Genomic DNA, 27,179 nt, shown 5'->3' with positions numbered 1-27,179 from the left:
TTTGGAGTTGTTACAGGGCAGGGAGAGGGGTACCACTGAACCCCCAAACCTGCCTGCTCTAAATAGGTTCTGCCATCTGCTGCATCAAGACAAGACATAAGAGCTTTAATGGAAAAGAACTTTAATACAGTGAGTATACAATACAGAAGACAAAGAATATAATTTCTCAATCAAACACCTAAAGTTACCCACCTCCCTCGTGGGTAAGTCTATCCAAAAGGGATTGGTCCAAAGCAAGGCCTGAAAGCCCTCCACAAGCCTAAAGCACCATTGAAAAGGGTCAGACTTTGCCAGACAAGTCTGGAAGGAAAAGAGCAAAATCAAAATTAAAATAAAAGCTGCCATGGTCAACCTCCCCATGGGTCTCTCACCCACATCTGTTTCAACCAGCTCAGGGCCAACAAATAAGCACGGTTTCTTCATCACATGCTCCCTGCTCCATGTGGCTTCCGCAGGTCTCCTGGCTCTCCACCCTGCTTCCTTCCTTCACCAGACTCCTCTTCTCTGCTTTTCTCTGCTCAGCTCCACCCTCCTTCTGGGTGGGGCTGGGAACCTGGAATGTCCCCTTTTCCTAGGGACCACCCCATTACACTATTTCTTCAACTGACCATACCATATTTCTTCTCATCTACTACTGGCCATTTAGGTGGTTTACAGTTCTGTCATTAACATTGTGCCAGACATACTGTATTTTTCTCCTAGAGTTAGATGGTGAGAATAGGCATGTTATAGAATTTCTCATACTGACAAAATGGTACTGCCCAATTACCCTTCTGCTGACAATTTTCCAAAAGACCTAGGTAAAATCATCTGGTACACTTTATCTTTAATTAGGTAGCTCAGACTCATGGACTCCAAACGCCTGCCTTGACTACTATTAGAACCACACGTTAATTGTTGAAACACACGAACTGACCAGAAGCTATTTGACCCTCAGGTTGTGGATCAATAATGTCAGGGACAAAAAGGGGTTCCCCCCACAACCCCAGAGTTGCTCAGCAGCATTTCTGTACTCCCTTCCACATAGCAGCTGCAGCCTCATTTCAAAGACTGCATTTGATCTGGCAGGACTGGAGGTGTCTGAGCAGTCTTTTACAAGTTTCCCTCCACTCCAAGAAAAAGGGAGGAGAATTCCAGCTAGTCTGGGGAATTGGGAGGAATGATGCATGCATAATACAAGAGGGATCTCGCCTCACTCCAAAAGGAAAAAAACTACTGCTTTACAGTTCCGGGCAGCAATCCCGCTTTCCCGAGGCTACCCTCTGCAACGCGCAGCGGGTTTTTCCTTCTCTCTGTCTCTGGCGAAGCTCATCCCCTGCTCCTCTGGTATGTACCCAGTTCTATATGTGTAAATAAATAAAATAAATCTAAAAAAAAATATTTATTTATTTATACATACAAGAGCTGGGTGTAGGTCAGAGATGGGGGGGGGGGCGGCAGGTGAGAGGATTCACCAGAGAGAGAATGGGCTCCAGAATAGGCAGATCTACTGAAATAAACTGCTGAGGTGAGCAACGGGTGAGGCAGGTCTGCTGTGCCATGTGATTCACCTCCTTGGCAGGGGATGGAACTTGTGCTGTAGTGGCTGCGGCTAGTTTCATAGTGTTGAGACTTTAACACTTGTGCCACCAAGGAGGGTTCTTCTCTCACAATTTTGGAGGCTAAGAATCTGAAGTCAAGGGCCCTGCTTCTGAAAGTTTAAGGCCCTAGTCTAACATGTGGTGACTCCAGCAACCCTTGGCTGTGGCTGCATTATTCCAATCTCTGCTTCTGGCTTCTCATGAACTTTTGAGCTGTTACTGTGCATGGTCCCTTATTCATTTGAGATAGTGTAGCCAGTTCTTTACCTAAGCAGCATCACCAGTTTCCTCGAGACCCAAGTTACAGGTATAGTCTGACCCAGTGTCTATCGTTCCTCCATCAGGCCATTCAGGTTTCTCCCTGATCTAAGCCTTGCACTTCTCCTTCCTCTGAATTATCACGGTCAGAAAGAACCTCAGAAACCTAACAATATCCTTGGCTTGGGACCCAGATTCCTAGGAGTCCACATTGATAAGAATGGGGTCTAAAGTTTCATCCAGCATTTTAACTTTTTTTTTTTAAAGATGTATTTATTTGTGCATACAGAACTGGGGTGCAGGCCAGAGGCTCAGGGGCGGCAAGAGGATTCACCAGAGACAGAGTAGGGAGCAGAACAGGCAGATCAATGAAGTACACTGCTGAGAGGATCAGCGGGCGGGCCAGGAGAGGTCTGCTGCGCCATGTGGTCACCTCCGGGGCAGGCGGGAATCGAACTCGTGCAGAAGCGGCTTTAGATTCTCAGTGCTGTCGTCAACCCACTGCGCCACCAGGGAGGGCCAGCATTTTAACTTTTAAAAGCTTTTTTTTTTTAGAATTACAATAATGCGTGTATGTTCTATAAAGAGAAATTGGGAAAGACAGAAAAATATAAGAAAATTTCAATCACTCTACTTATCCCATTTACCTGCTTCACATCAGTGAGCTAGTGCTGGCACAGACTAAGTACTTAAAATTTATTGAATTGAGTGATCTTCAATCCCATCATCCAGTGATAAAAACTGTAATTCATTTTGATTGTTTATCCTTTCAGCCACATCTGTACACAAATGGGATCATATTTTACACTGTTTTGTAGACTTTTCCCATTGTGTGCATTTTCTCATATGGATAGGCTTTTTTTTTAAAAAAAAAAAAAGATTTATTTATTAATTCATACAGAACTGGGGTACAGGCCAGAGGTGCGGGGAGAGGGGTGTGTGTGAGAAGGTTCACCAGGGACAGAGAGGGGAGCAAAGCAGGTAGATGTACTGAAATACACTGCTGAGGTGAGCAGTGGGCGGGTCAGGAGAGGTCTGCTGGGCCATGTGGGTCACTTCCTTGGCTGGGGATGAAACTCTGGGGATGGAACTCGTGCTGTAGTGGCTGTTATAGCTTCACAGTGCTGTGCTTTAACCCTTTGTGGCACCAGGAAGGGCCCAGGTTGTTTTTTTTTTTTTTTAGTATCTTGTTTTTGTACTGTTACAGGGCAGGGGGAGGGGCACCACTGAACCCCCAAACCTGCCTGCTCTAAATAGGTTCTGCCATCTGCTGCATCAAGACAAGACATAAGAGCTTTAATGGAAAAGAACTTTAATACAGTGAGTATACAATACAGAAGACAAAGAATATAATTTCTCAATCAAACACCTAAAGTTACCCACCTCCCTCGTGGGTAAGTCTATCCAAAAGGGATTGGTCCAAAGCAAGGCCTGAAAGCCCTCCACAAGCCTAAAGCACCATTGAAAAGGGTCAGACTTTGCCAGACAAGTCTGGAAGGAAAAGAGCAAAATCAAAATTAAAATAAAAGCTGCCATGGTCAACCTCCCCATGGGTCTCTCACCCACATCTGTTTCAACCAGCTCAGGGCCAACAAATAAGCACGGTTTCTTCATCACATGCTCCCTGCTCCATGTGGCTTCCGCAGGTCTCCTGGCTCTCCACCCTGCTTCCTTCCTTCACCAGACTCCTCTTCTCTGCTTTTCTCTGCTCAGCTCCACCCTCCTTCTGGGTGGGGCTGGGAACCTGGAATGTCCCCTTTTCCTAGGGACCACCCCATTACACTATTTCTTCAACTGACCATACCATATTTCTTCTCATCTACTACTGGCCATTTAGGTGGTTTACAGTTCTGTCATTAACATTGTGCCAGACATACTGTATTTTTCTCCTAGAGTTAGATGGTGAGAATAGGCATGTTATAGAATTTCTCATACTGACAAAATGGTACTGCCCAATTACCCTTCTGCTGACAATTTTCCAAAAGACCTAGGTAAAATCATCTGGTACACTTTATCTTTAATTAGGTAGCTCAGACTCATGGACTCCAAACGCCTGCCTTGACTACTATTAGAACCACACGTTAATTGTTGAAACACACGAACTGACCAGAAGCTATTTGACCCTCAGGTTGTGGATCAATAATGTCAGGGACAAAAAGGGGTTCCCCCCACAACCCCAGAGTTGCTCAGCAGCATTTCTGTACTCCCTTCCACATAGCAGCTGCAGCCTCATTTCAAAGACTGCATTTGATCTGGCAGGACTGGAGGTGTCTGAGCAGTCTTTTACAAGTTTCCCTCCACTCCAAGAAAAAGGGAGGAGAATTCCAGCTAGTCTGGGGAATTGGGAGGAATGATGCATGCATAATACAAGAGGGATCTCGCCTCACTCCAAAAGGAAAAAAACTACTGCTTTACAGTTCCGGGCAGCAATCCCGCTTTCCCGAGGCTACCCTCTGCAACGCGCAGCGGGTTTTTCCTTCTTAAAAAACTTTCATCGCTTCCTTTATTCCCCTTGCTTCGCGAAAGTCTTTGGCGCAGAGAACCAAGGGCTGTCGGCTGTCCAGTACGAAAGGAGAAACGAAGTCATTACCTTAAAACCTACACGCTTTTGTCAGGAACCCAAAACACTGCAAATCTTAAGACCACCTGAGTATTCCTAGTAGTGAAAACATTGGGAATAACTAAGCCCCGGGGTCTGGAGTGGGCCCGGGTCTCTTCCCAATCTTACAGATGGGACTCAGACGGGGCACTTCGCCGGGAGACGTGCCGTGACTCGTGCTTTGAGTCCTCATCCTCTCGCGTGCAGGAACAAAGGGAAAGACTCAAAAGCAGAAAACTAAAAAGGGTGCGTTTCAGTAATGGGAGACTACCTTAAGGATCCCTTGTTGCCCAGTCACCCCTGAGCTGCTGGTGTTTGTTTTTATTTGTCAATGAAGGTGTAATTTACATACGGCAAAGTTCCCCTCTATGCGAATGCTGTTCCCTGAGTTCTGATACACAGAGATTGGGTGTCATCGGGACCTTGGGCAAGATCTCGAATAATCCCATCATCTCAGTAGTGCCCTTTGGGGTCCATCTCACCCTCTAACCCCGAGCTCCCAGCAGCATTTGTTTCTGTCCCTTTCAGGTTGGCAAAAGCCTCTGAGCCCAATCTTCCACTCAGCATCATGTTTCCCGGCTTCCTCGGCATTGCTGCACGTCTGTGGCGCCCATTCCTAGGAGATGCTGAACAGCACCTCCCCGTAAGGCTCCGCCATTGACGGGGGCCCACACACTAGCTGGAGACGTGGGAACTCTTACCAGTTTGGGGGACTATGAATAGGGCAGTTAGATATCCTTGTGCACCATGTACCAGCTTCGGTGTGAGTGGAGGTTTTCATTTCACTGTGCAAACACCATGTGGTAGAAGCGTTGAAAAAAAAAAAAGGAGGGGGGTGGGTTTACACAGTGAGGAGGAGAGCGATTCCTGGAAAAGAAGCGGGCCGCTGCGGTTGGCTCCCAGGCAGGGTCACAGCGACGAGGCTCAGAGCGGGGGGGCCGCCCCACACCGCCCCCCGCCCGCCCCGGGACGACCCCGTCGGCACCGCCAGCACCTGTGCGCACACAGTAGGGAGGCGCGTGGAAGCCGGAAGGGAAAGAAATGACAAGAGTCGCTTAGCCGCGAGGCATCAGTCCTCCCAGTTCAACACGCCACCCAGCTCCCGCCCGGTTCCCGTCCCTAGAGCCCAGGCCACTGCCCGCCCGCAGCTGCCGCGCCCGGTGGAGGCGCAGACATGGGCTGGGGAGGACGACGCCCGTTCCCGCGGCCCCAGCCGGTGCTCCTCCCCAAGCATCCGCGGAGCAGCGACACTTCTTCCAGGACACAGAGGTCCCGCGGTAGGTGCACCCTTAATTTCGACTCAAGCTGCAGCCCCAATTTCGTGCCTTGCAGAGAACCGCCGCCCAGCCTCTGGGGCGACGGAAACCCAGTTATCTGCGCTGGCGGCGCCGCGCAGCGGCTAGGCCAGCAGCTGGCCGGCGAGCTACTAGCACGCTACTTCCGGCAGGTGCAGCCTCCGGGCGCAAGGGGGCGGGCTCGCCTCGCCTCGCCGACCGCCGCCCCGCCCCGAGCGGTTGGGGTTTGAATCTGCGGCGGGCTGCGGCCGGAAGTGCAGACCCTCAGTCGGGGATGGAGAGCCCCGCTCTCAGCGCTCGGTGCCCGCTGCAAGAGCAGCGAGCCCGTTGGGAGCGGAAGCGAGGCTGCACCGCCCGGGAGCTGCTGGAGACCGAAAGGCGCTACCAGGAGCAACTGGGGCTGGTGGCCACGGTGCGAGCCCCGCACGCCTTCCCGTCTGGGGTGGTACATTGGGGTGTGGGAGGGGCTCTGCGAGGTCGGTGACCCGGAGAATTGGGGGGGATCTTGGTCTGCCCACCTGCATGGAGGGAGCCCTAGTTGACTGCTAGTTCCACCTGTGCCTGGGCGTTAGCCTCCTTTTCCTCCAGACTCTACACCCGTCTTCTCCTTCCACAGTACTTCGTGGGAATTCTGAGAGCCAAGGGCACCCTGACACCACCAGAGATCCAGGTTCTGTTTGGGCCCTGGGAGCTCATTTACGGCGCCAGCCAGTGAGTGGATGGGGTGCAAGGAGAGGGGAGGGGCGCCCTGCCGCTGGGGGAGCCTGAGCAGAGTGGGAGAGACCCAGCGGCCACGCAGAGCCTGCCTTTTCCCTGCCCTGTGGTGTCGGCCGGGCCGGGAGCCAAGCTGCCGCCCTTGGTGTAATTGGGAATGAGTCCTGCCTCCGGGCCAGGATTGTGGAAATTAAATGAAGTGGTGCTTGGGTGACTCTTGCGCCGCCCTTTTATAATCCTCATGCAGAGAGCTGCTTCCCTACCTCGAAGGAGGGCACTGGGGCCGTGGGCTGGAGGGCTTTTGCCCCCACTTGGAGCTCTACGTACAATTTGCTGCCAATGCGGAGAGGTCCCTGAACACCCTGCAGGTAACCTGATGGTGACCTCAAGTCCGTCTTCTCTTCCTCTCTTGCCCCAATACATTCCTCTTCACCTGGAGACCCAAACTTCTTTGGTACTGTTCCTGCATTTATAGGGCCCTCTGGGCACCCGGTTGCATGCCAAGTTCCCTGTAGGGAGAAAGCTGCTCTCAGGAGCACACAGCTTATTGATCACTGTGTGCACTGATGAATGCAATACAAAGACTGATCTCTCTCAAGGCTGCAAACCCTCTCCCCCTCCTCCAGGAACTACTAAAGAAAAGGAAGCGTTTCAGGAGGTGTGTGCGGCTTCAGGAAGGCCGCCCTGAGTTTGGGGGCCTTCAGCTCCAGGACCTGCTCCCTCTGCCTTTGGAGAGGCTCCAGCAGTGAGTGACTCAGCCAACTTCTCTTTTCTGAGTAATGTCTGCTGCTCTCAGTTTTGTGGAGTTGCACGGGGTCTGTCCCAGTGCCTCTCTCCTGGGATAACTGCTCTTGACATCCTGTGTGAACTCACTGGAGTACCCAGGGCCTGCAGCCTCTTAGCTGGGGTTGGGGAAGTTATAGGACCTATCATAGGGCTGTGACTGGAATCTGGAAGAGTTTATTAACATTAGAGCCTGGCCTGCTTTAAAATTTCTGCTCCCGAGGATGAGTCAAAAGCGTACATGGTAAGGTTGTCTGTAGCATCCTCCTTGGGTGGGTTAACTTTCATCTTGGGATTTAGCCTCGGAAACAGTAGTCAGCACACCCCAGACTCTTCATTGTGGAATGGACGGGGGCATGTGGCATGCATCCCAGCTGACAGGGAATCTGGTAGCCAGGAGCAGATCTCTCCAGGCCATGCAACCAAGTAATATGGAGGGGTGATATTTGTCAGGCAGAGGGTTTTTATATTTTACTTTTGACTGCTTAACCACTAGATTACATAACTACCATTTTGAAAGTACACCTTCATACCACCCTATGACTATGCCACATTCACCAAGCAGGGGGCATTTAACCTGACTCTGCTGCCCCTCATTGACTTCCTTCTAATTCCAGGTATGAGAATCTTGTCGTTGCATTGGCTGAAAACACAGGTCCCAACAGCCCTGACCACCAACAGCTCACACGTATGTTCTTACTCCTCCAAAATTCAGGCAGGAGGCTGCCACTCCTGTATCCATTTCGGGTTCTCTCTTCTGGCAGTTCTCCCATCTCATGTGTGTTAGGCCCTAGCCTCCCACTGACCTATACGATGTCCCTAGACTCTGCAGATAGCCCATCATTCATGACTGCCAGTCACTCGAAGTCACAGTGGTGATGGAAGTGGGGTGGGTATGTCATTCTAGGAGCTGCCCGACTGGTAAGTGAGACTGCCCAGAAGGTCCGCACCATAGGTCAGAAACAGAAGAATGACCAGCACCTCCGGCGTGTCCAGGCTCTGCTCGGTGGACGCCAGGCAAAGGGGCTTACCTCAGGTAATCTCAATCCTCAAACACTACTTTTGTTACCCCACTTCCTCGGTACTGCCAACACACAACCCCTATTTCTTCCGCCTCCCTTTCTCTTCCTGTGCATCCTGGGCCTAGAGTTGTGTCAGAGTAACTCTCTTCCATTCCCTAGGTCGCTGGTTCCTACGCCAGGGGTGGCTGTTGGTGGTTCCCCCCCGTGGCGAGCCTCGACCTCGAATGTTCTTCCTCTTCTCTGATCTGCTCCTCATGGCCAAGCCTCGACCCCCGCTGCACCTGCTACAGAGTGGCACGTTTGCCTGCCGCGCCCTCTACCCCATGTCCCAGTGTCAGCTCCGCAGAGTCTTTGGGCACTCGGGAGGCCCCTGTGGTGGGCTGCTCAGTGTAAGTAATGGAGCAAGGCAGGAGGCCCCAAATGTACCGTAAATGGCTGTGTGCCTACTGATCTTGGCCTGGACGCCTTTCACAGGCCTGAGCCATCTACACTGAGAGGAGAAGCCTGGGCTTGGGCTTCATGCCTAGTTCTCAAGGCCTGAAGTACCTCCTCGGAAACAGCTCTAACTGCCAGCCCTTCTGAGCCGTGACTAAAATGTGGTCTCTCCCTAGCTGTCCTTTCCCCATGAGAAGCTACTGCTTATGTCCACAGACCAGGAGGAGCTGTTGCGTTGGTACCACAGCCTGACCTTGGCCATCAGGTAAACTGTTCCTCAGGAAGAGTGCTGTGCTGCAGCCCATGAGCTGAAGTGAGCAGTTCTGATCTCCTCTCACATCCGACGAGCGGGGCCCCACTGTCATGGATGTGTTGGTCTGAATAGTGTGCTCTTGCTAGTGTCTGAACTGACTTTCTCTCCACAGCAGCCAGAAAAACTAGAAGAATCTTACAAATTCCAGAATCCAGGATACTTCAGGGATAGATCGGAGTCAGGAGCACAAAGCAGTCTTCAGTATTAAACAAAATACAGAACCCTTCATGGTTTGAGAAAGGTCTTTTTACGTTTGCCTGGAACAAGCCACATCAGGTTGTTTGACCAGCTCTTTACAGAATCAGGAAATCGAGTCTCCCCAAGTGAACCCCACTGAGCCGGCCTCTCCCGTACAAATTAGGGGCTTTGGGACTGATAAACTCTCGGTGCTGTGTGTACAGCCAGTCATGTATCAAGGTTGCAGCTTTGGAATGTAGTTATTTTTATTTTGTATATAGTTTCTACACTGTTTTTAGTACTTTTTTTTTTTTTTTTGAAAGACTTTTCTCAGCTATGCAGTAGGAAAAAGGGATTTTTTGTGTCCTGAAGCCTGGCCCGCGCCCTCAGGAACACGAGACCTGGAGCTCCCCCTGTCTTTTGAGCTTCTCACTGGAAGGCTGCCTTTTTGTCCTAATAAGGGCAGCTTCCCAAGAAGCCCCAGTTGTTCTTAGGTACCTAGTATGGGTGTGCGTGTGACCAGCTGGAGTAGAAAAAGCACATAGGAGCACCCAGTCACAAGAATAGACCTTGCTTTACTAGACTCTCAGCTGTCGTCCCTTTCCAGCGGGGGTAGTGGCTGGGGCCTTTTGCTGTCGCCCTGCTGCATCTTCTCCGTAGTCCCTGCTCCACTTCCCAGGGAGGAGCCTGGGTCGTTGTCTCTGTGTTCCAGTTCAGGGGCTCCTCCCAAGTCTGACTGTTAGCACCCTCCTTGTCCTCCCCTATACAGATGGCCTCGGGAAGGGGGCTGCTGCATTCTGTGAGGGGAGAGATCAGATATGGCTCAGTTTCAAAGACACCGCCTACCTCCACAGACTCACCTCCAAATCCTTTACCTGGTTCTGAAACCTCCATACACTTGTCTGGCTTGTTCTCTTGCAGCAGCTGGTGGATGGTCTGTAGTTTCATGTTGAGAAGCTCCTGCTGGGCTCCAGCCAGGGCAGTTACACTGCAGAAATTTTCACTGATAGGCTGCCCAATCTGTGTCCCCAGCTCTCCCGCCTAGCACAAGTTCCCCTGGCCAGGGTCATTGTCCCCCTTACCGCTCAAAAAGGGGATCCAGCTGGGCCATCAGATTGTTCAGGTGTTGCTCTGTCTGGGCCAGTTGCTGTGTCAACTGAGCCAGCTGTAGCTCTAGGGATCAGAGAGAAAGAAGAGCAACGGTTACTTGCCTTTCGCTACCCACTGACCCCGCACCAAGTATAGACTTCTGCAAAACGCACCAGATTGTAATGATTCCTTCTTATTCGCCTCCTCTTGGAGAACAGTAGCCTCATCTTTCCCCTGTGGTGGAAGAAGAAAGGAGTGGTGCTGCAGCAGCAAGGTTCTTCATCATTACTGTCCAAAGCCAGTGAGGGGAGGTGGATAACTGGAGGTAGGAAAAGCTATGGGTTTCTACCTCAGAGAATTCCAGTCACATCTAGTTAGCTCCTCACCCAGGATATAAAGCAGCGGGGTCACCAGATCCCCACGCAGTCATTCAGTCTACTGCAACACCTCCAAAGATGAGCAGCTGTTCAGTCTGAATATAACTCTGGTTGTTTATATAAAAAGCGAAAAACTGGGCCCTCCCTGGTGGCGCAGCGGGTTAAAGCACAGCACAAAGAAGCTTACGCCACTTCCACATGAGTTCTATCCCTGCCTGCCCCGGAGGAGATCCACATGGCGAGGCAGACCTCTCCTGACCCGCCCGCTGCTCCCCTCAGCAGTATACTTCGTTGATCTGCCTGTTCTGTATCCCACTCTGTCTCTGGTGAATCCTCTCACCCTCCACATCTCTGGCCTGTACCCCAGCTCTGTACGAATAAATAAATAAATCTTTAATAAATAAATAAATAAATAATAATTAAAAAAAAGCGAAAAACTAGGCCTCCCTGGTAGCCTAAGGGTTAAGTCTCAGCACTATCACCACTGTGGCCTAAGTTCAATCCCCAGCCCAGGAACTGACCCACATGGCACAGCAGACCTCTCCTGTCTCACTCACTGCTCCCCTCAGTAGTGTACTTCAGTAGATCTGCCTGTTCTGCTCCCGATTCTGTCTCTGGTGAGTTCTCTGACCTCTCTCCTAATAGCTCTGGCCTACCTCCTGGTTCTTTTATGGGAAAATAAATCTTAAAGGGAAACAAAGACAAATTGTCCTTCATGTTTCTCCCATGGGGCTGATTAGAGCCTTCCAACATCATGTCTCTACAATAGGAATTTCATGACAATGGTCATTCCCTGCACCCCATCCCATTCCCATGTCTTCTTTGGTTTAGTCAGTGCCATTTGAAAGTTCTCTGGTTCCTTTACTGAGCATGTAGTACTCTTTAAAACAGTGCCCTTCGAGAATAAAATTTTGTTCCTAGAATTGAATTGGGAAGAGTGGTCACCTCACACAGCTAAACTTTATTAGCCAACTAATAAACAGCTGCTAAGATAAGTTTCTTTCAGACTACTTGGATACAAGAATAGAATTGACTGAGACAACCTAAGCTCTATTAATGGATGGAAAAGAAACTATGGCATATGAATTCATGGAATATTGCTCAACCATTATACACAAGGAGACCTGCCATTTGTGACAACAGGGATGGACCTTGAGGGCATTGTGCTAAGTGAAATCAGAAAGACATATGTTCTCATGTCTAAAAACAAAAAGGATGGATGGAACTTAGCTTGGTTGCTAGAAGAGGAGGGTGGGGCATAACAGATGAAGAAGACCAAAAGGTACTAACTCCGGAGATGTAAAGTAAGCAGTGACAACAGGTAATAATACTATATTGCATATTTGAAACTGGCTTAGTAAATCTTAGAAGTTTTCATCAAAAGAAGAAAAATGTAATGTTATAGTGAAATAAGTTTACACTTACTGTGATTCCACAATATTTACAAATATCAAATCATGTACATCTGAAAAAAAATGTCAGTTATACCTGAATTTAAAAAAAAAAAACCAACTTACATATATCCTTGTTAAATTTGCCATTAAGAATCTCATCCTACTCTCTCAAGTCTAATTAGGTTCAGGATTAGTTATCACATCTAGTTTGATCATCTTCAAGTAGGGCAACTAATTTCCTAAGGTGAGTAAGTGGTAAGACCAGGGCTGCAGTTATAGCCCTGGAAAATACTACTTTCATTTAACAGTTTCAACCACTGTCCACATTTCAGGGCATCCTTCTCAAGTACAAGCCTGCTTGGGATCTTCACCTCAAACAACCCCAGAAGCCAACCTGGAAATAGCAGAAACCCAGTTTTTGTAGTATAGGCACTTGTTGGGTTCAAATCCCAGCCCCACCACTAATTAGCGCTAGATGATAGTGCGCATGTCAATCTTCATAGAATCTTTGGGGGTGAGGGGGGATGACTAAATGTGATGGTAAGTATTTACACATCACCTCGCCCCCTCCACATTCATTACCTCGTGAGATGTTCAAAATAGCCCCATAATGTTGGCAAGCCAAGGAACTGTCTTCATTTTAGACTGACGTGAAGTGGTATCAGGTTCTTGGTACCATAGCGCCCCCATGGGAGATTCCGGACCCCGGCATTTCCCACCCCTGGTCGTCCCGCACCTGCAAACACTTGTATAGCACAAAAGCCACGACGGCCGCGGTGTACAGCGCCCCCAGGGACAGTGCCCCGGCCCGGGCCCGCTCGTGCTGGTCCTTGAGCGGCTGCCGCCGTCGGGGTTCAGCGACCGCAGGGCCGACCTGGGTGGGGCCCCCTGCGGAGGAGGGCAGAGGTGGATCAGTAGGTCTAGGGCCTGGGACCCGTGGGCATTCCGAGCCCCCCTCCAGCAGCCCTCGCTGGTACCTTGGTGTGCCCGGAGGTCAGGGCTGGGGAGAACTCCGAGAACCTCGGGCAGTGCAGACACAAGTAGCAGCCCAAGCACACCCGAGAGCGAAACCGCGCTCGCCATTGCAGACCGACGGACCCTGGCTCAGCTGGCGCCAGTGTGGGCCACCCGCCCCAGTGCGCATGCGTAGGCACCACCCACGCTGGTTCTGCTCCGGCCTCCCAGAAAGGCCACACCCACTTCGTCTGTGGGTGGGGCCGGATCTTATTTGCATAGCATGGGGCTGTTTCCCAGCTTTCCTAAAAGAGTTAATTTCTTATCTATTTAGGTATTCTATTAGTCGAATTCCTCTAGAGTACCGCAGTTTTAAATGACTATATATAAAAAAACATTAATTTTTATTTTTCACCCACCAACTACCTCGCCCTCACCTAAAGGCAAACTCGTTGATGGAGCTATAAAGAGGTCACGCTCGCCGCGTTTTCTAGTTCGTGCTGAAGGCCTGTTTCCTAGGCTACAAACGGGGGACTTGTTCCTTACTTCTGCCTAGGGGAAAGTCCCCGGACCTCCGGCAGAGAGTGCCACGTGCCCACGCACGTAGACCTCCCTGCAGCTCACTGTTAAACCCGCCAAGAAGCGACCCCCGCCCTTCTCCGGCGGGCTAGCTGAGCGGCGTGAAGCAGGGGTGTCATCCGTCAGCTGTTCTAGTGACGCAGGCAGTGCGCCTCCGTGCGCGCCAACTACACGGGGCTCATTCTCAGTGCGGCTGCTTTTTGGAAAGGTTTAGGTGCGCTTTAACCAGCTGGTAGTCTGGGAGGAGAAGGATTAACATTTCATTTTCAACTGCTTTTTATTGTAAATTCAACAAAAAATAGTAAGCTGGTAGCAGGCCTTGACGGCTGCCAGGAAATTGTGCTGTCCAGCCCCCCAACAACCCCTCAGCTCCTTCTTGCCCTCCTGGACAACTGGCCTCAGGTTCGTCCCATTATACTGAGTACTGGTCTTCAGATAGCTCTGGCTCCTCGCGTTCCTCCAGATGTGCCCTCGGACTGGAAAATTAACTCAGCAGACAGGCCATCAACAATAACATGTGTACAGATTTCCTACCATACCACGCTTAGTGTCTCACTCTCTCTCTCCTGCCTAGCCCCTATCAGGCCCTGTGCCATTTTATTACAGCCCCTTCTTCCTGAAATGGTTCCTTTCCCCAACTCTGTCCAGTGGTCTGTATTAACTTCCACTTATTGTGTAACATGGTAGCAATAGGCTATAGACTCTGCCTGGCCTAGATCCTGCCTTCCCTAAACAACTTTGATCAATGTAATCTCTCTGTGCCTCAGTTTCTACAATGAATAATAGCACATATGTGCCTCACGGAGTTGTTATGAGAACTAAATGGGATAATTAAATAGTGCTTAGAACCGTGCCTAGCTTTTAGTGATTTTGACTCGAGTACTTATTAAAATCCAGGCACTGAAAATTATAGTAACTCTCTCCCACATGTTCTACTGCCACTGCCCTTCTGCATAGATGACTTCTACACCATATTTAGCTCTTGTGTTCCTTTCACTCAGGACTCTTGTACTTAAAAAAAAAAAGATTTACTTATTTATGGATACATAACTGGGGTGCAGGGGCGGTGAGAGGATTCATAGAGACAAAGTGGGAAGCAGAACAGGCAGATTGACGAAGTAAACAGCTGAGAGGAGCAGCCGGCAGGACAGGAGAGGCCACATCATGTGGGTCACCTCCGCGTCGGGGACGGAACTTGTGCTTAAGTGGCTGCTAACCCGTTGTGCCACCAGGGAGAGCCCTCTTCTGATTTTTAAAAAAGATTTATTTTTATTTATTTATATATGCAAAAGCTGGAGTCTAGGCCAGAGGTTCAGGATGTGTGTGTGCATGTGAGAAGACTTACCAGAGACAGAGTGGAGAGCAGAACTGGTGGATTGACTGGTGGGGGATACAACTTATGTCACTGGTGATAGCTTGATAGCACTGAGACTTATATTCCTGTGCCACCAGGGAGGCCCTCTCCTAATTTTTTCACTAGTGCAGTTGTACTTTCTTCAATACCATTATTATCTACCAATTATATTTGAATGAACTGGAAAATCTATTTTAATTAAAACAAAGCAATTAAAACTAGCTGTATAAAGGCTGTACGTTCCACAAGAGTATGAGCTATATCTGTTCTTTACCAGTTTGTTCCTAGAGTCTAGTACAGCACCTGGTACTGGCAGTCACTTAATGAATCATTGTTGATTCAAAGTAATGAATGTCAACAGCCCTAAAGGTAAATACAACTAGGTTACTTTAAAGAATGAGGAAGCTAAGTTTCAGGAAGCTTAAGTAAGATATTAATCAGAGAAGAATAATTGCGGATATTTCAGCCCTTCTCTGCTTCTCCAAATCTATATCAAATCATCTCAAGGAGCTCTCCACCCTGTTTCCCTCTGACTATGCAGGTGGCTTTCTTATTTCCGGTCCTTTTCCTACTAAACATGTCCTTTTCAAGTGTAAAAAAAAGAAAATATTTCAACCTTGAATGCTTCCTTCTCCTTGCCTTTCACAACTTCAACATTTAAAATAACCAGGATAGGGGAACCTTCCTCATGGTGGTGGTACAAAAGGGTTGAATCTCAACACTGTAAATCAATCTGCAGTCACTGCAGCACTAGTTTGATCCCCCTCTGATCCCCCTGTGACCCACAGGCACAGCAGATCTCCTGTTTCCCCTCAGCAGTATATTTCAGTCATTCCATCTGTTCTGCTCCCCACTCTGTCTCTGGTGAATCCTCTCATTCCCTGCACCTCTGACCTGTAGCCCAGTTCTTGTATGCATAAATAAATAAATCTTTCAATAAATAAAATAACGAGGATACATAGCATCATCTTTCTAATTTGACCAAGAGTTCTTTGAGGAAAGAAATGTGTTCCACTAATATTAGTATCTATAGCATTTGGCACATAAACAAACAATTGGTACGTGTGTATTAAGTGAATGATATCTGTGCTAAGTAAATGACTAAAATAGGGGTCTATCTTGTCTTTCCAGAAAGGGAGCAGGGCTGGGCAGGGCAGGCTGAGAACTGTACTCAGGGGAATTGTCTCAATCTAGCTGGCTATCCGAAGTGGCCTGGCTTGCCAAGCAGGACAGTTCAAACTGGACTCTAAGAGAACTGGCAGAATCCATGTAAAGGAATAGTAGTCCAGGCCAGGTACAATGACATGATAAGTGACTCCTAGCTGATTGCTGCCTTTAAGGCATTCAGGCTCACTAGCCAAATTCGTTGGTTGATGCAGCTGAGGGTCTGGGTCCAGCTGGCAGTAAATGACACTCTGGACTCCACCCCTTGATGCCCTGAACACCCACCACCCAATCACCAGGTAGCTGACTTCTCAGATGCCCAGGTGCAGGGCACTACTGGGAACCAGGACAGAGCTGAGCAGCCACGTTGAACTTAAAACACTGAGTACAGGACTCTCCCTGGTGGCGCAGCGGGTTGAAGCACTGCACTAAGAAGCTAAAGCCACTTTAGCATGAGTTCGATCCCGGCCCTGGAGTGACCCACACGGCGCTGCAGACCTCTCCTGACCTGGCCGCTGCTCCTCTCAGCAGTGAGTGAACTTTGACTATCTGCCTGTTCTGCTCCCCACTCTGTCTCTGGTGAATCCTCTCACCGCCTCTGCACCCCAGCTCTGTATGCATAAATAAATAAATCTTAAAAAAAAAAAACCCACAATACTGAATACATAGGTGCCGATCTCTCTTGTCCAGTTTTAGCATTTTAGCAAGTAGCACAAACCTACTCTCCTCAGACTGTGAGCCACTATCTTGACCTTGTAGATTCAACTTGGGTGTTTCATTTTGAGCTTTGATTCTTTCCCAATCATTTGGGCTTTATGTAACCTCTTGCCAAGAGTTATCTGGATTCATTTCTGGTGGCTCAGCTCTTGGGTCTTGGTGGCTCCACTTTGGGCTTTATTTTGAGTATCCATGAGGGGATGGTTGATTTTGAATTTTGATGGAGAATCTGTATTTTGATATTTTTCTCTCCCCTACATGTCCTCTCACTCTGTCTATTCCCTCTGAACTGCTCATGGTTTAAAAATCCTTGCATGAACTAGAGTATGATAACTTTGCTTTTATGATCATGGATAGGCACAAACCCTGAATTGGGAACATGGATTTTTCTTCTTAACATTTGGTGTCCTTGGGCAACCCTCAGTTTTGCCTGGTTTCAGATTTGTGGTTTTTTGTTTTCCAAAAGAATCAACAAATATTGATAAGGAATCCTTGTAATATTAACATATCTGTCATTTAAGTGGACTATTAAAACAAGTCCTCCTTGGGCCTTCCTGGTCGTGCAAGGGTTAAAATCTCAGGCTCTCAGCTATCACTAGCCACTGAAGCATGAGCTCAATCCCTCACATGGTGCAGCTCTCCTGTTTCACCATCTGCTCCCCTCAGCAGTGTATTTCAGTCAATCCACCTGTTCTGCTTCCCATTCTGCCTCTATTGGGAATCCTCTCACCCCCATACCTTTGGCCTGCACCCTAGTTCTTGTATGCATAAATAAAAAAAAAGTCCTCCTTTATATGACAGATTTTTTTTTTAGTAAATAGTACTGACCAACCAGAAACAAATTGCAGTGAAATATTTCATTTCTTGAACTCTGCAGATATAATCATGAGTAAAAAAAATATGTAGTTAAAATTAAAAATTAAAAAACATACCAAATAAGAAAGGAAAAAAGTAATGGGTTCATAGTTAAATACATTTTTGTACTTTTGAGTAAAGGGGCAAAGAACTTATACCTACACATTGATACTGCAATTTCAGGGCTAGTTCCCCAGGTAGAAATGGACCCAGGCTGTGGGGGCAGAGATGAGTCCTAGTCACTAGCACACTAAGGCAAGTAAGCGGAAAAAAGGCAAATTATGTTTAGAGAAACAGATATAAGGAAAAGTTTATTAAGGAATGAACAGAAACAAAGTGAGACTTCCAAGCCCGTGGACCATGGGGTCTGCCTCAGGGAATATGCACCTTCTTTCCTTAATTATTCTGAAGTCCCATCCCTGTCTTTGTGATTAGCCTTCTCGTGGTGGTCTCAATCACTCTGTCTTAATATCTCTGTGCCAAAAGTTATATCTTGCTTCACAGCCTATATCTTAGAGTCCTTTTTCTTTACTGGGAGAGTCCTGTTGCCCCTGGTCCTGGGGTGTTTGATTAGTCCCTTTTGGAATTTGTTGCCCTTATCTCTGGCTTTCCTGATTTTCTGAGGCTTTTCCTATTCTATTCAAGCTGCACCTGCAGCTTGGCAGGTGCAGCTGCCTGCTTGCCCAATGACTCAATATTAATCTCAGTGATGAATCACATCCCAGTTTCTTTTCTTTATACTTTGGCAAGTTTGTTTAAAATGATCTTTATGGCCCTCCCTGGTGGCAAAATGGGTAAGGACACAGCACAGGAAGCTAGCCACAGACGAACCCCACCCTGGAGGTGATCCACAGGGTGCAGCAGACCTCTCCTGACCCGCCCGCTGCTCCCCTCAGCAGTGTACTTCGTAGATCTGCCTGTTCTGCTCCCCACTCTGTCTCTGGTGAAGCCTCTCACCGCCCCTGAGCCTCTGGCCTGTACCCCAGTTCTGTATGTACAAATAAATAAATCTTAAAAAAAAAAAAAAAAGGAAAAGAAGTAGTTTAAAAACGGGGGGGGGGGGGGAAGTGAACGGGACTATGGTGATGGCACATGGGTGACTCGGTGATGGGAAACCCACGGGGATTACAGTTGAGGGGAAAAAATGTACAAAATGATGTAAAAGTAAACTGTTATTAAAAAAAAAGGAAAAAGAAGTTTAAAAAATTATCTTTCCATATGCACATTCAATAGTGACAAATCTGGCTATTTGTCAATCTGCACTTTAGTTGGTTAAAGAATAAGTTTTATTAATCTTCATTTCAAAGAGTGTTTTTAGACATACTATAGTTAGGGAAAGACTTAAACATAAGACTCATAAAAATTCCACTTCACAATGAATTCCAGAAGTTTTTTTTTCCCAGTATATAATACAATAGTTTATTTTTACATCATTTGGTACATTTTTTTCATCTCAATTGTAATTTCTGTGGGTTTCCCTTCACCAAGTCACCCATCTGCCATCACCATAGTCCAGCGTACTTCCCTCCTCCCACTGTTTTTGATCCCCTGTTTGTTTTTTTTCTAAGATTTATTTATGCTTAACAGAACTGGGGTACAGGCTAGAGGTGTGGTGGGTGAGAAGATTCACCAGAGACAGAGTGGGAAACAGAATAGGCAGGTTGACAAAGTACACTGCTGAGGTAGCAGCTGGCAGGTCAAGAGAGGTCTGCTGTGCCATCCCTGGTGGGGGGATCGAACTTGGGCTGCAGTGGCTTTCGGGAGGTTCATAATGTGCTGCTTTAACCCATTGCACCACCAGGGAGAGCCAAATTCCAGAAGTTTTAAATATAAACCCAGGTGGTCACCCAGAATGACAGAACTAAAGTAACTCAAGTTCAATTTCTTTGATGTTACAACCAAGGAACTTTTATTTATTTTTATTTTTGGTGTTGAAGAACTGGATGTAGGCCAGAGGTGTGGGGAGTGAGAGGAATCACCAGAGACAGAGTGGATTGACTGAAATGTACTGCTGAGGGGCAAGACAGGAGAGGTCTGCTGCTCCATGTGTGGGTCACCTCCCTGTACAGGGATTGAACTCAGGCCTTCTGGATGATAGTGCTGAGACTTAACTCTTAGGTCACCAGTGAGGCCCTAATTATTTATTTTAATTCTACTGGTTAAATGCAGGACTATATAATGTCATAGAGGCTGGGAACGGAGATTGTGTCCAAAGCGAACTTGAACAATTTTATACCTTAAAGAAGTAATTCTAGGCATAGATACAGATACATGAATTTGCATATGTTAGGGGCTGGCTATATAGCTGAGAGTTCTCTAGATAAACCTCATATAGGCACAGTATTTTTTTTTTTTTTTTGAGATGGAGTAGTGTAATGTTAACATCCAAGAAAGTAAAACAAATGATACTCCTGCAGCAGCTCATTAAATAGTAACACACAGAGGTCGATGCACCAGAGCTTAAAAATAAAATCAATATAAGTAGGAACCCCCTCCGCTGTGGGATGGTGTGCTGTACCCATATTATCAAAACAGTCACCCCAAGAAATCCAAGTGGCCACATCCCCCCTCCTCCAGGGAGTAGATTCACTGTACTTGTCATGAAGATCAGTGACACTGTCACTGGAGACTTGGATCCAGCCATTCTCTCGGACATGATAGAGGTTGACTGAACCTTCTGAATAGGCCTTTCTGTAAGTGGCTTAATAGATGGTTTGACGAGCCAATTCATAAGCCTCTTCCACTTCCAGGTCATAGAAGTAACCCCGAACCATGACTCCATAGGCATACACAGAGCCAGAATCTACAGAGAAGGTAACTCCTGAGATTGGGGTCCTTCACTGTCCACATAGTAGAGGCTAGGGCCTATCCTATCCCAGCCACAGATCATGGTGCCCATGGACAGCCCCATGCCTTTATACTGATAACACCATATTAGCAGTTCGGAGGCCGCCGCTACGGAAATGCGTTCCTTGTTTCGAAGCTCATTGAATCGACATTGCCGAGCCAAGAGTCGTTCCCAGAAACTGCAATTGGCTGCACACCCAGCCATGGTGCCCAGCAGATAAGGGTTGATTTCAATCACCTTCTTATCTTCTACCCATGCAATGTAGACACCGGCTGTGGCCTGGGAGTCTGCTACAATAATGACTCCGTGGCGAAACTTGAAGGCCAGGGTAGGGGTTCCATGAAGCATTTCGATTCTCGGCTCATCTGAGACACCCCCGCTCGGCACAACCAGGCTCAGTCCATCACTGGGACTCCCAGAACCCAGGCCTACTAGATCCGCACCCACTCTGAGTCGAAAAACCCATGCCAGTTCACCGGTAGTGGTCTCTCCAACACTGGCCAGCGCGGTGTCTAGTAAGCTAGGTAACAGTATTTTTAAAGGAGATGTAATAGCAATGTACTAGTTTATTCCTGTTTAATTTTTAAAATTTTATTTAAAAAAAAATGGAGATAAGTGTACATATCTGACAGGATCTGATAATTAAATATCACTGTATGTGGAACACCTGGAATTCAATAAATATTTGTGCATGACCCCCAAAATTTTTTTTATTTTTTCCCAAAGATTTATTTATGTATGCATACAGAACTGGGGTATAGGCCAGAGGTGCAGGGGTGGTGAGAAGATTCACCAGAGACAGAGTGGGGAGTGGAACAGGCAGATTGATGAAGTACACTGCTGAGGGCTTTAGCATGTGGGTCAGGAGAGATCTGAGCGCCATGTGGGTCACTCCCCTGACTGGGATGGAACTTGTGCTGAAGTGGCTGCAGCTAGTTTCATAGTGCTGTGTTTTTTAATCCTCTGCATAACCAAGGAGGGCCCACAATGTACTAATTTAAAGCTTATATGTTATTAAATCAATAACGACATCAACAACTACAGCAATTTAGACCTTAGGACCATAGACAGTTATTCAGGGAACAGTATTTGTTATTAACATGTTTTAGAATTGCCAGAACACTATGATAATAACAAGGAGACAGATTTTTAGTTGCTTGTATTTTAAAATTCTCAACTGAAATTCAACTGCAACTGGGGGGATAGTGCCTTTCCAGCCATTTCCACCTCAGCACCCCACAGCAATGACTAATTTTTGAAAAGACATTGAATGTGCTAAACAAAACCCATCTCTGACCCCTGGTGTGAAGTTTGTAGTTGTAACTCTAATCCTTCCCACATCAATAGCCTCCAGTGTGGTGGGCCTCCTGGACTGGAACAACACTGCCTGAAGGGAGCAAGTGCAAAGACAGGCTCAGTTTCCCAGCATAGTACTGAGCCAGAGGTTTCCTTAAATCAACTAGTTTTCAAAAAAAAAAAAATTTACCTATTTATGCATATAAGAACTGGGATGGCCCTCCCTGGGTAGCGCCACAGGTTTAAACTACAGCACTATAAAGCTATCCTGTAATCCAGTACTTGTATGCCTAAAAAAAAAACAAAAAACAGGTGTAGGCCAGAGGGGTGTGTGTTGTGGGGGAGGGTGAGAAGATTCACCAAAGACAGAGTGGGGAGCAGAGGAGGCAGATGGGCTAACACACACTGCTGAGGGGAGCAGCGGGCAACACAGATCTGTGCCACGTGGGTCACCTCCCTGGCTGGAACTGAACTCATCTCTCAGTGGCTGGTGATCTTGATAGTGCTGTATCTTTAACCCCTACCCCACCAGGGAAGCCCTAAATCAACCAGTTTTTGAGTGGCAGTTCTAAGGAAGAGTTTGGGTTTGGATGAAGTGAATAGGCTGGCGGGGGTGCAGATGAGAGAATCTAGCTTCCTCTAGCCTCCAAACTATTTTACCAATAATAAAAATGATAGTGGCCATCTTAACACATTCTCCAAAGGTCAGCCTGGGATTGGTGTAGATACCAGCAGGAAAACTGTCTCTTTCACAGGACTTGGAATTGGAGAGAAAAGGTAGAAACCGGGTGGCAGAAGGGAATCACGGTCAGAAGATTTAGCTTCATTGTCTGACCTCAGGCCACTTTAGCCTGCTCAGAGTTTTCATGGGCTCACCTGCACAATACCACAGTAAATTCAGGCCCGCCTATTTCTTCTCTGACAGAGAGGGTACGGGCCTTGGGGGGGGGGGCGGAAGCTTGGCAGGTGCAGGCACAGGGCGGTGTCTTTGTTTTATCATTCATCCCTCCTTCCCCCCTCCCCCTCCTCCCCTCTCCTCCCCGGAAGCCAGCAACTTTGCCACCACCAGTATTGGGGATGCTGAACTGTGGGGGCTCAGCCCAAGGAGGGGTGGGAATAAGGGGGACTGTGGCAGCTGTCAGGTCATGAACATCAGCAGCCATGAACAATAGTAGCAACTGCACCAAGTGCTGCAATGAGTGCCACGGTGAGCTGGGCGGGGCAGGGGCAGGGGCAGGGGCAGGAGGGGTCACGTGGTCTCTGTCCCACCAGCTGGGACCTGAAGTTTTGGGCTGGGCAGTAATGAACCCCCACCCCATCCTCTCACAGCTCCAGACCTCACGTTCCTGTACTTGGGCCTGTTAGGAGCTGTGACGCTGCTGTTTCTCATCTCAATGGCGGCACACTTGTCCCGATGGACTCGCAGCAGGAGCAGGAGCAAGAGGCCTCCAGGACAGGACCGGTGAGTACGGGACAACAGGTGCTAGATGGAGAGTTCCCTTTTACCTAGGAGTCCCCACTCACCCTCTGAACCCTGTGTTGCAGCTCCGGAGAGTCTGCGGAAGAGGTCCCCCTGTATGGGAACCTTCATTATCTGCAGACAGGTAGGAAGCTGGCAGAGGGGGAGGGCACAGAGGCCAGGTCCTGGGTGGGTAGGGTGAAGGGGTGGGTAGGGTGAAGGGGTGGGTAGGGTGCAGGAAGAATAAGAAGTGACCCAATTTCTGGCCCCTCTCCAGGTCGGCTGTCTCAAGAACCACAGCCAGACCAGCAGGATCCAATACCTGGAGGTCCTGGCAGGGTGAGTCAGTCAAGGCTGAAAGACAGGGGAGGGGGGAGGTCGGGGGCTTTCTCAGGGGTCAAGTGAATCTCTAACAGCCTCTGTCTCCAGACTGCAGAGGAGGTGATGTGCTATACCAGCCTGCAGCTGAGACGTCCTCAGGGCCGGATCCCCAGTCCCGGAACCGCCATCAAGTACTCTGAGGTGGTGCTGGATTCTGAGCCGAAGCCCCAAGACCTGGGCCCGGAGCTGGAGCTCTATGCCTCGGTGTGTGCCCAGACCCGCAGGGCGCGGGCTTCTTTCCCAGACCAGGCCTATGCCAACAGCCAGCCTGCACCCAGCTGAAATGAAGGGCCTGGAACAGTGTGGGACATGCATTGCCCTAGCCTCCTGTTGTAGGGGTTACTGCTCCTCTATCCTGGGGGTGACTGTTTTCCAACCACTCCCCAAGACAGGCTTTGGACGTCCTGTCAAAAGAGGTAATGTTCCGGAACCTATATCTGAGTGGCGAGGAAGACATCTCAGGGGGAATGGCAGACCCTGTTTCTTGAAGGAAGTAAAGGTGGTACCTTTTCCTCATCTCTCTCTCTCTTTTTATTTCCATCGATTCCTCTCAGTCCCCAAACTCTCAGGCTTTCTCTTACTTTGCTTCTGGAGTTTAACCAGATCCTCTCCACTCTGCGTCCTCTGTCTAACCCCTGGCACCTCAGTGTCTCCTCAGACACAGGAAGTGGGCAGTGGGGGAGGGGATGATTCTGAGAGGACCTGTGTGGGTATATTCCCCGGGAGCCTACTGATTGGAGGGGTCCTGGAGCCTAGTAACTGAGGAAACTAAACCTGATTTCTAACCTGGGAACCCTAGCAGGAGAACATGGCTCCATTACGTTTGCATCTGTTGTGTTCCCAGGTTTTCAAATAAACTTCTCAAAATGTATTTAGATTTTACCTAAAAGGCTACAGTCTTGCAACAGACCCCACAAGGTGGAGTTGTCAACCTTGCTGCCTGAATAGACCATTTCTGGGGCTTCTAGGTTGGGGAGGTGGGGCTGCGCCAAGAGAGGCTGCCATATCCACCCTGAAGGGGGTGTGTTCTGGGAGTCCAAGGCAGGAACCCCTGCTCCTCTGCACCTCTGTCAGAACTGCGGCATCCTCACCCATCAGCGGGTCTACAAGCTTCCACCTGCAAGCTCTCGCAGGGCAGACTCCTCTCCCCTGCAGCCGGCTGGTGTTAAGTGCTCAGCCTCCCTCACTGCTGTGTTAAGTGCTCAGCCTCCCTCACTGCTGTGTTAAGTGCTCAGCCTCCCTCACTACAAGGCCATCTACCCCTAGCGCCTCTGGAGACGTATGTACTGCTTGACAGAACTCTGAGGTTTGAGCGGGCAGAAGGGGGGTAGCTGAGGATTTTACTTCCAAATTTCTTTCCATTCAGAGTCCCAGAGAACATCATAGAATAGGAAACTCTGAACCGATGTCTTCCCAGTGAGAAGGGAAACACTCCCCTGCACCCCCAGAATGACCCAACGCCCCAGGGTTCCTGGACCTGAGGACCCCAACCTAGGCCTCCCCAGGAGAGACCCGGATCACCGTGAAGGGCGGGCATCCGGAACTGTGTGGGAGGCAGGGTAGATTTGGGGGTGGACCCCGGATGTGGGGAACCACCGGCAGCTGGATGTGGGGTTCTGAGGGGTGCAGTGCTGACGACGGTTCAAAGTGTCCGTGGCTTGGGGGATGTGAGACCTTTACTTTGGAAGAGATGGAGGGTGAGGCCCCACCCACCCCTTGGGACGAAGCAATTGACCTCAAATGCCAAACCCAGGCCGCAGTCTCCGGCATCAACCCCGCTATAGCCGCAGAGCTGCGCAGCGCACACAGGCAGCATCAGCCCGCGCAAGGCCCAGCCCCCAGCGTCCCCGCCAGGCCGCCGCGGCCTCGCCCTCACCTCTGCGCATGCGTCATGCTGCCCGGTCCACAGCCTGCCGGGAGCTGTAGTCCCGCTGGCTGGCCCGGGGATCCCAACTCCAGTCCGTAGCTTCCCGAGCCGCCGGCCTCTTGTGTTCGCAAATGATGTTGGACTTTTTCCCTATGGAGCAGTGTGTGATCTGAACCTTCTTGCCGCCTGTTTCTCTCATCCCCATAACGCAGTTACTTGCCTTTTCTCTGTATCACCGAGGCTGAGCCTACGTCCTCAGGACCAAACACAAGGCAATTTCCTAACCGAACCCGGTGTCCAGAAGAGGACAAAGTTGGGGCAGCCGGATGGGCCTCTTCAACACCTGTGAAGGCCTGCTTTGCCCCACCTCCCTACCAAACAGCCGGTAGTTTTCCCCTTTCCATAGCTCCAGGTGCTTTCCTTAGCAGCCTCCCTACTCCCTGGGGTATGACTTCAACCCTATGGGGTAAATTGCTTAGGAGAAGCCATCAGGTCCTTCTGGGGCACCAACTTTCCCCCTCTTCCTGACATTCCAGCAGGGAGGATAGGGATAATCCAATGGCTTTGGGACAGTCAGAGGCCAGTCCTAGGAAATCCTAATGGGTGGCGGCCATTTGGCAAGCTGTTCAGCCAAGGCCTTGCTCTGCCTCTGTTTAGAGGAGTCTAAACTTCCAAGCTGGTTTTGGCTATAAGGAGAGAATCAGTGCTGGGACAGGGAGAGAGACCACATCCAACTGAGTTCATTGGATGCAGCCATGCATCCTATAGCTGCCTTTTGGACTTTTCACTTCTCTAAGCCAATACATTTTCTTTTTTGCTAAGTCAGTCTGAGTTACATTTCTTTATCTTGTAACCACAAATTCTGACTAATCCTGTGGGGAAAGACCAGCCAGTTGAAGATGCTAAACCTCTGAGGTATTTCCTTATTGCTCAAATTCTCCACCAGCCACCCTCCACTGACTTAAAATGCCCTAAAATGCCATTTGGGGCTAAGATATGTCTCTTTAATTTGTGAGTTAACCCGGTCTCTTGCCAAGCTTTAAAATTTCTAGAATTTTATAACTGGAAGGAGCTGACAGGTCTGGTCCAAACTTACGTCTTCATCAGGAACCACCCTGTTGGCTTCTTAAACACAACCAGAGATAGGAAGCTCCTCCTTTGCCACACAATTACTTTCCAGTCTTTCTTATGATAGAAATAAAAATTGTAGCTAAATTTTGTCTCCCCTTTTACTTTTGTCACTGAGCTATAATCAGACCATGAGTTCTTTATCTTCTGTATGTTTCAGGTCTGGAGGAATTGGGAAGCTGATGGATGTTAGGTGTCTTTTCTGTTTCTTCCTAGGAAAACATTCTGAAGTTCTACTTGCAGTTCTTTTACTGTCTTCATTAGTAACGTGATGGGGGAAGGAATGCAGGGAGACATCACAAGATTGAGTAGCATAGAGGGGACAGTCAGAAGGGGCCAGTGCAGCAACTGATACAGCCATAAAATCAAGGTCAAAACCCGGTGTCTGGGATGCCCCAGGATGCCCAAATATCTGTAGGCATCAGACTGCAGATAACAGACTGTTGGGGGCTGTGCCTGAAGCTCATACCCAAGAAGTAAAATATAAGAACATGGAGGGCCCTCCCTGTTGGTGCAGCCGGTTAAAGCACAGCACTGAGAA

The 27,179-nt window shown here is 48.8% G+C and overlaps 3 protein-coding genes and 1 pseudogene across 4 annotated transcripts; 2 read left to right on the top strand and 2 right to left on the bottom strand.

The window, feature by feature from the left end:
• The first annotated feature begins 5,937 nt into the window (after positions 1-5,937).
• Positions 5,938-9,297, top strand: ARHGEF39 (Rho guanine nucleotide exchange factor (GEF) 39). Of its 2 annotated transcripts, none has more exons than XM_004677766.2 (9): positions 5,938-6,144; positions 6,349-6,443; positions 6,694-6,814; positions 7,073-7,191; positions 7,847-7,917; positions 8,137-8,265; positions 8,411-8,640; positions 8,863-8,951; positions 9,112-9,297. In XM_004677766.2, the coding sequence occupies exons 1-9, from the start codon at positions 6,007-6,009 to the stop codon at positions 9,125-9,127; spliced, it is 1,008 nt and encodes a 335-aa protein (XP_004677823.1). In that variant the 5' UTR covers positions 5,938-6,006; the 3' UTR covers positions 9,128-9,297. The 2 variants fall into 2 exon arrangements, with proteins under 2 accessions (XP_004677823.1, XP_012577128.1); XM_012721674.1 differs by having other exon boundaries at positions 9,115-9,177.
• A 194-nt stretch (positions 9,298-9,491) lies between these two features.
• CCDC107 (coiled-coil domain containing 107) lies at positions 9,492-13,180 on the bottom strand. Its single transcript, XM_004678044.2, has 6 exons — positions 13,014-13,180; positions 12,773-12,924; positions 10,439-10,499; positions 10,259-10,349; positions 10,052-10,164; positions 9,492-9,973 (listed from the first exon to the last, which is right to left on the bottom strand). The coding sequence occupies exons 1-6, from the start codon at positions 13,117-13,119 to the stop codon at positions 9,732-9,734; spliced, it is 765 nt and encodes a 254-aa protein (XP_004678101.1). The 5' UTR covers positions 13,120-13,180; the 3' UTR covers positions 9,492-9,731.
• Positions 13,181-17,844: 4,664 nt separating this feature from the next.
• LOC105853290 overlaps positions 17,845-27,179 on the bottom strand; it is an 11,555-nt pseudogene continuing 2,220 nt past the window's right edge.
• On the top strand, positions 22,670-23,925 carry SIT1 (signaling threshold regulating transmembrane adaptor 1). The gene is made up of 6 exons (XM_012721146.1): positions 22,670-22,733; positions 22,851-22,958; positions 23,133-23,265; positions 23,349-23,407; positions 23,540-23,601; positions 23,692-23,925. The coding sequence occupies exons 1-6, from the start codon at positions 22,670-22,672 to the stop codon at positions 23,923-23,925; spliced, it is 660 nt and encodes a 219-aa protein (XP_012576600.1).

The sequence above is a fragment of the Condylura cristata genome, unplaced genomic scaffold (genome assembly GCF_000260355.1).
Source record: "Condylura cristata isolate star-nosed mole 26May11 unplaced genomic scaffold, ConCri1.0 scaffold00006, whole genome shotgun sequence".
NCBI lineage: Eukaryota > Metazoa > Chordata > Mammalia > Eulipotyphla > Talpidae > Condylura > Condylura cristata.
Note: the sequence above shows the minus strand (reverse complement) of the source record. Positions and strands in the feature narration are given on the sequence as shown.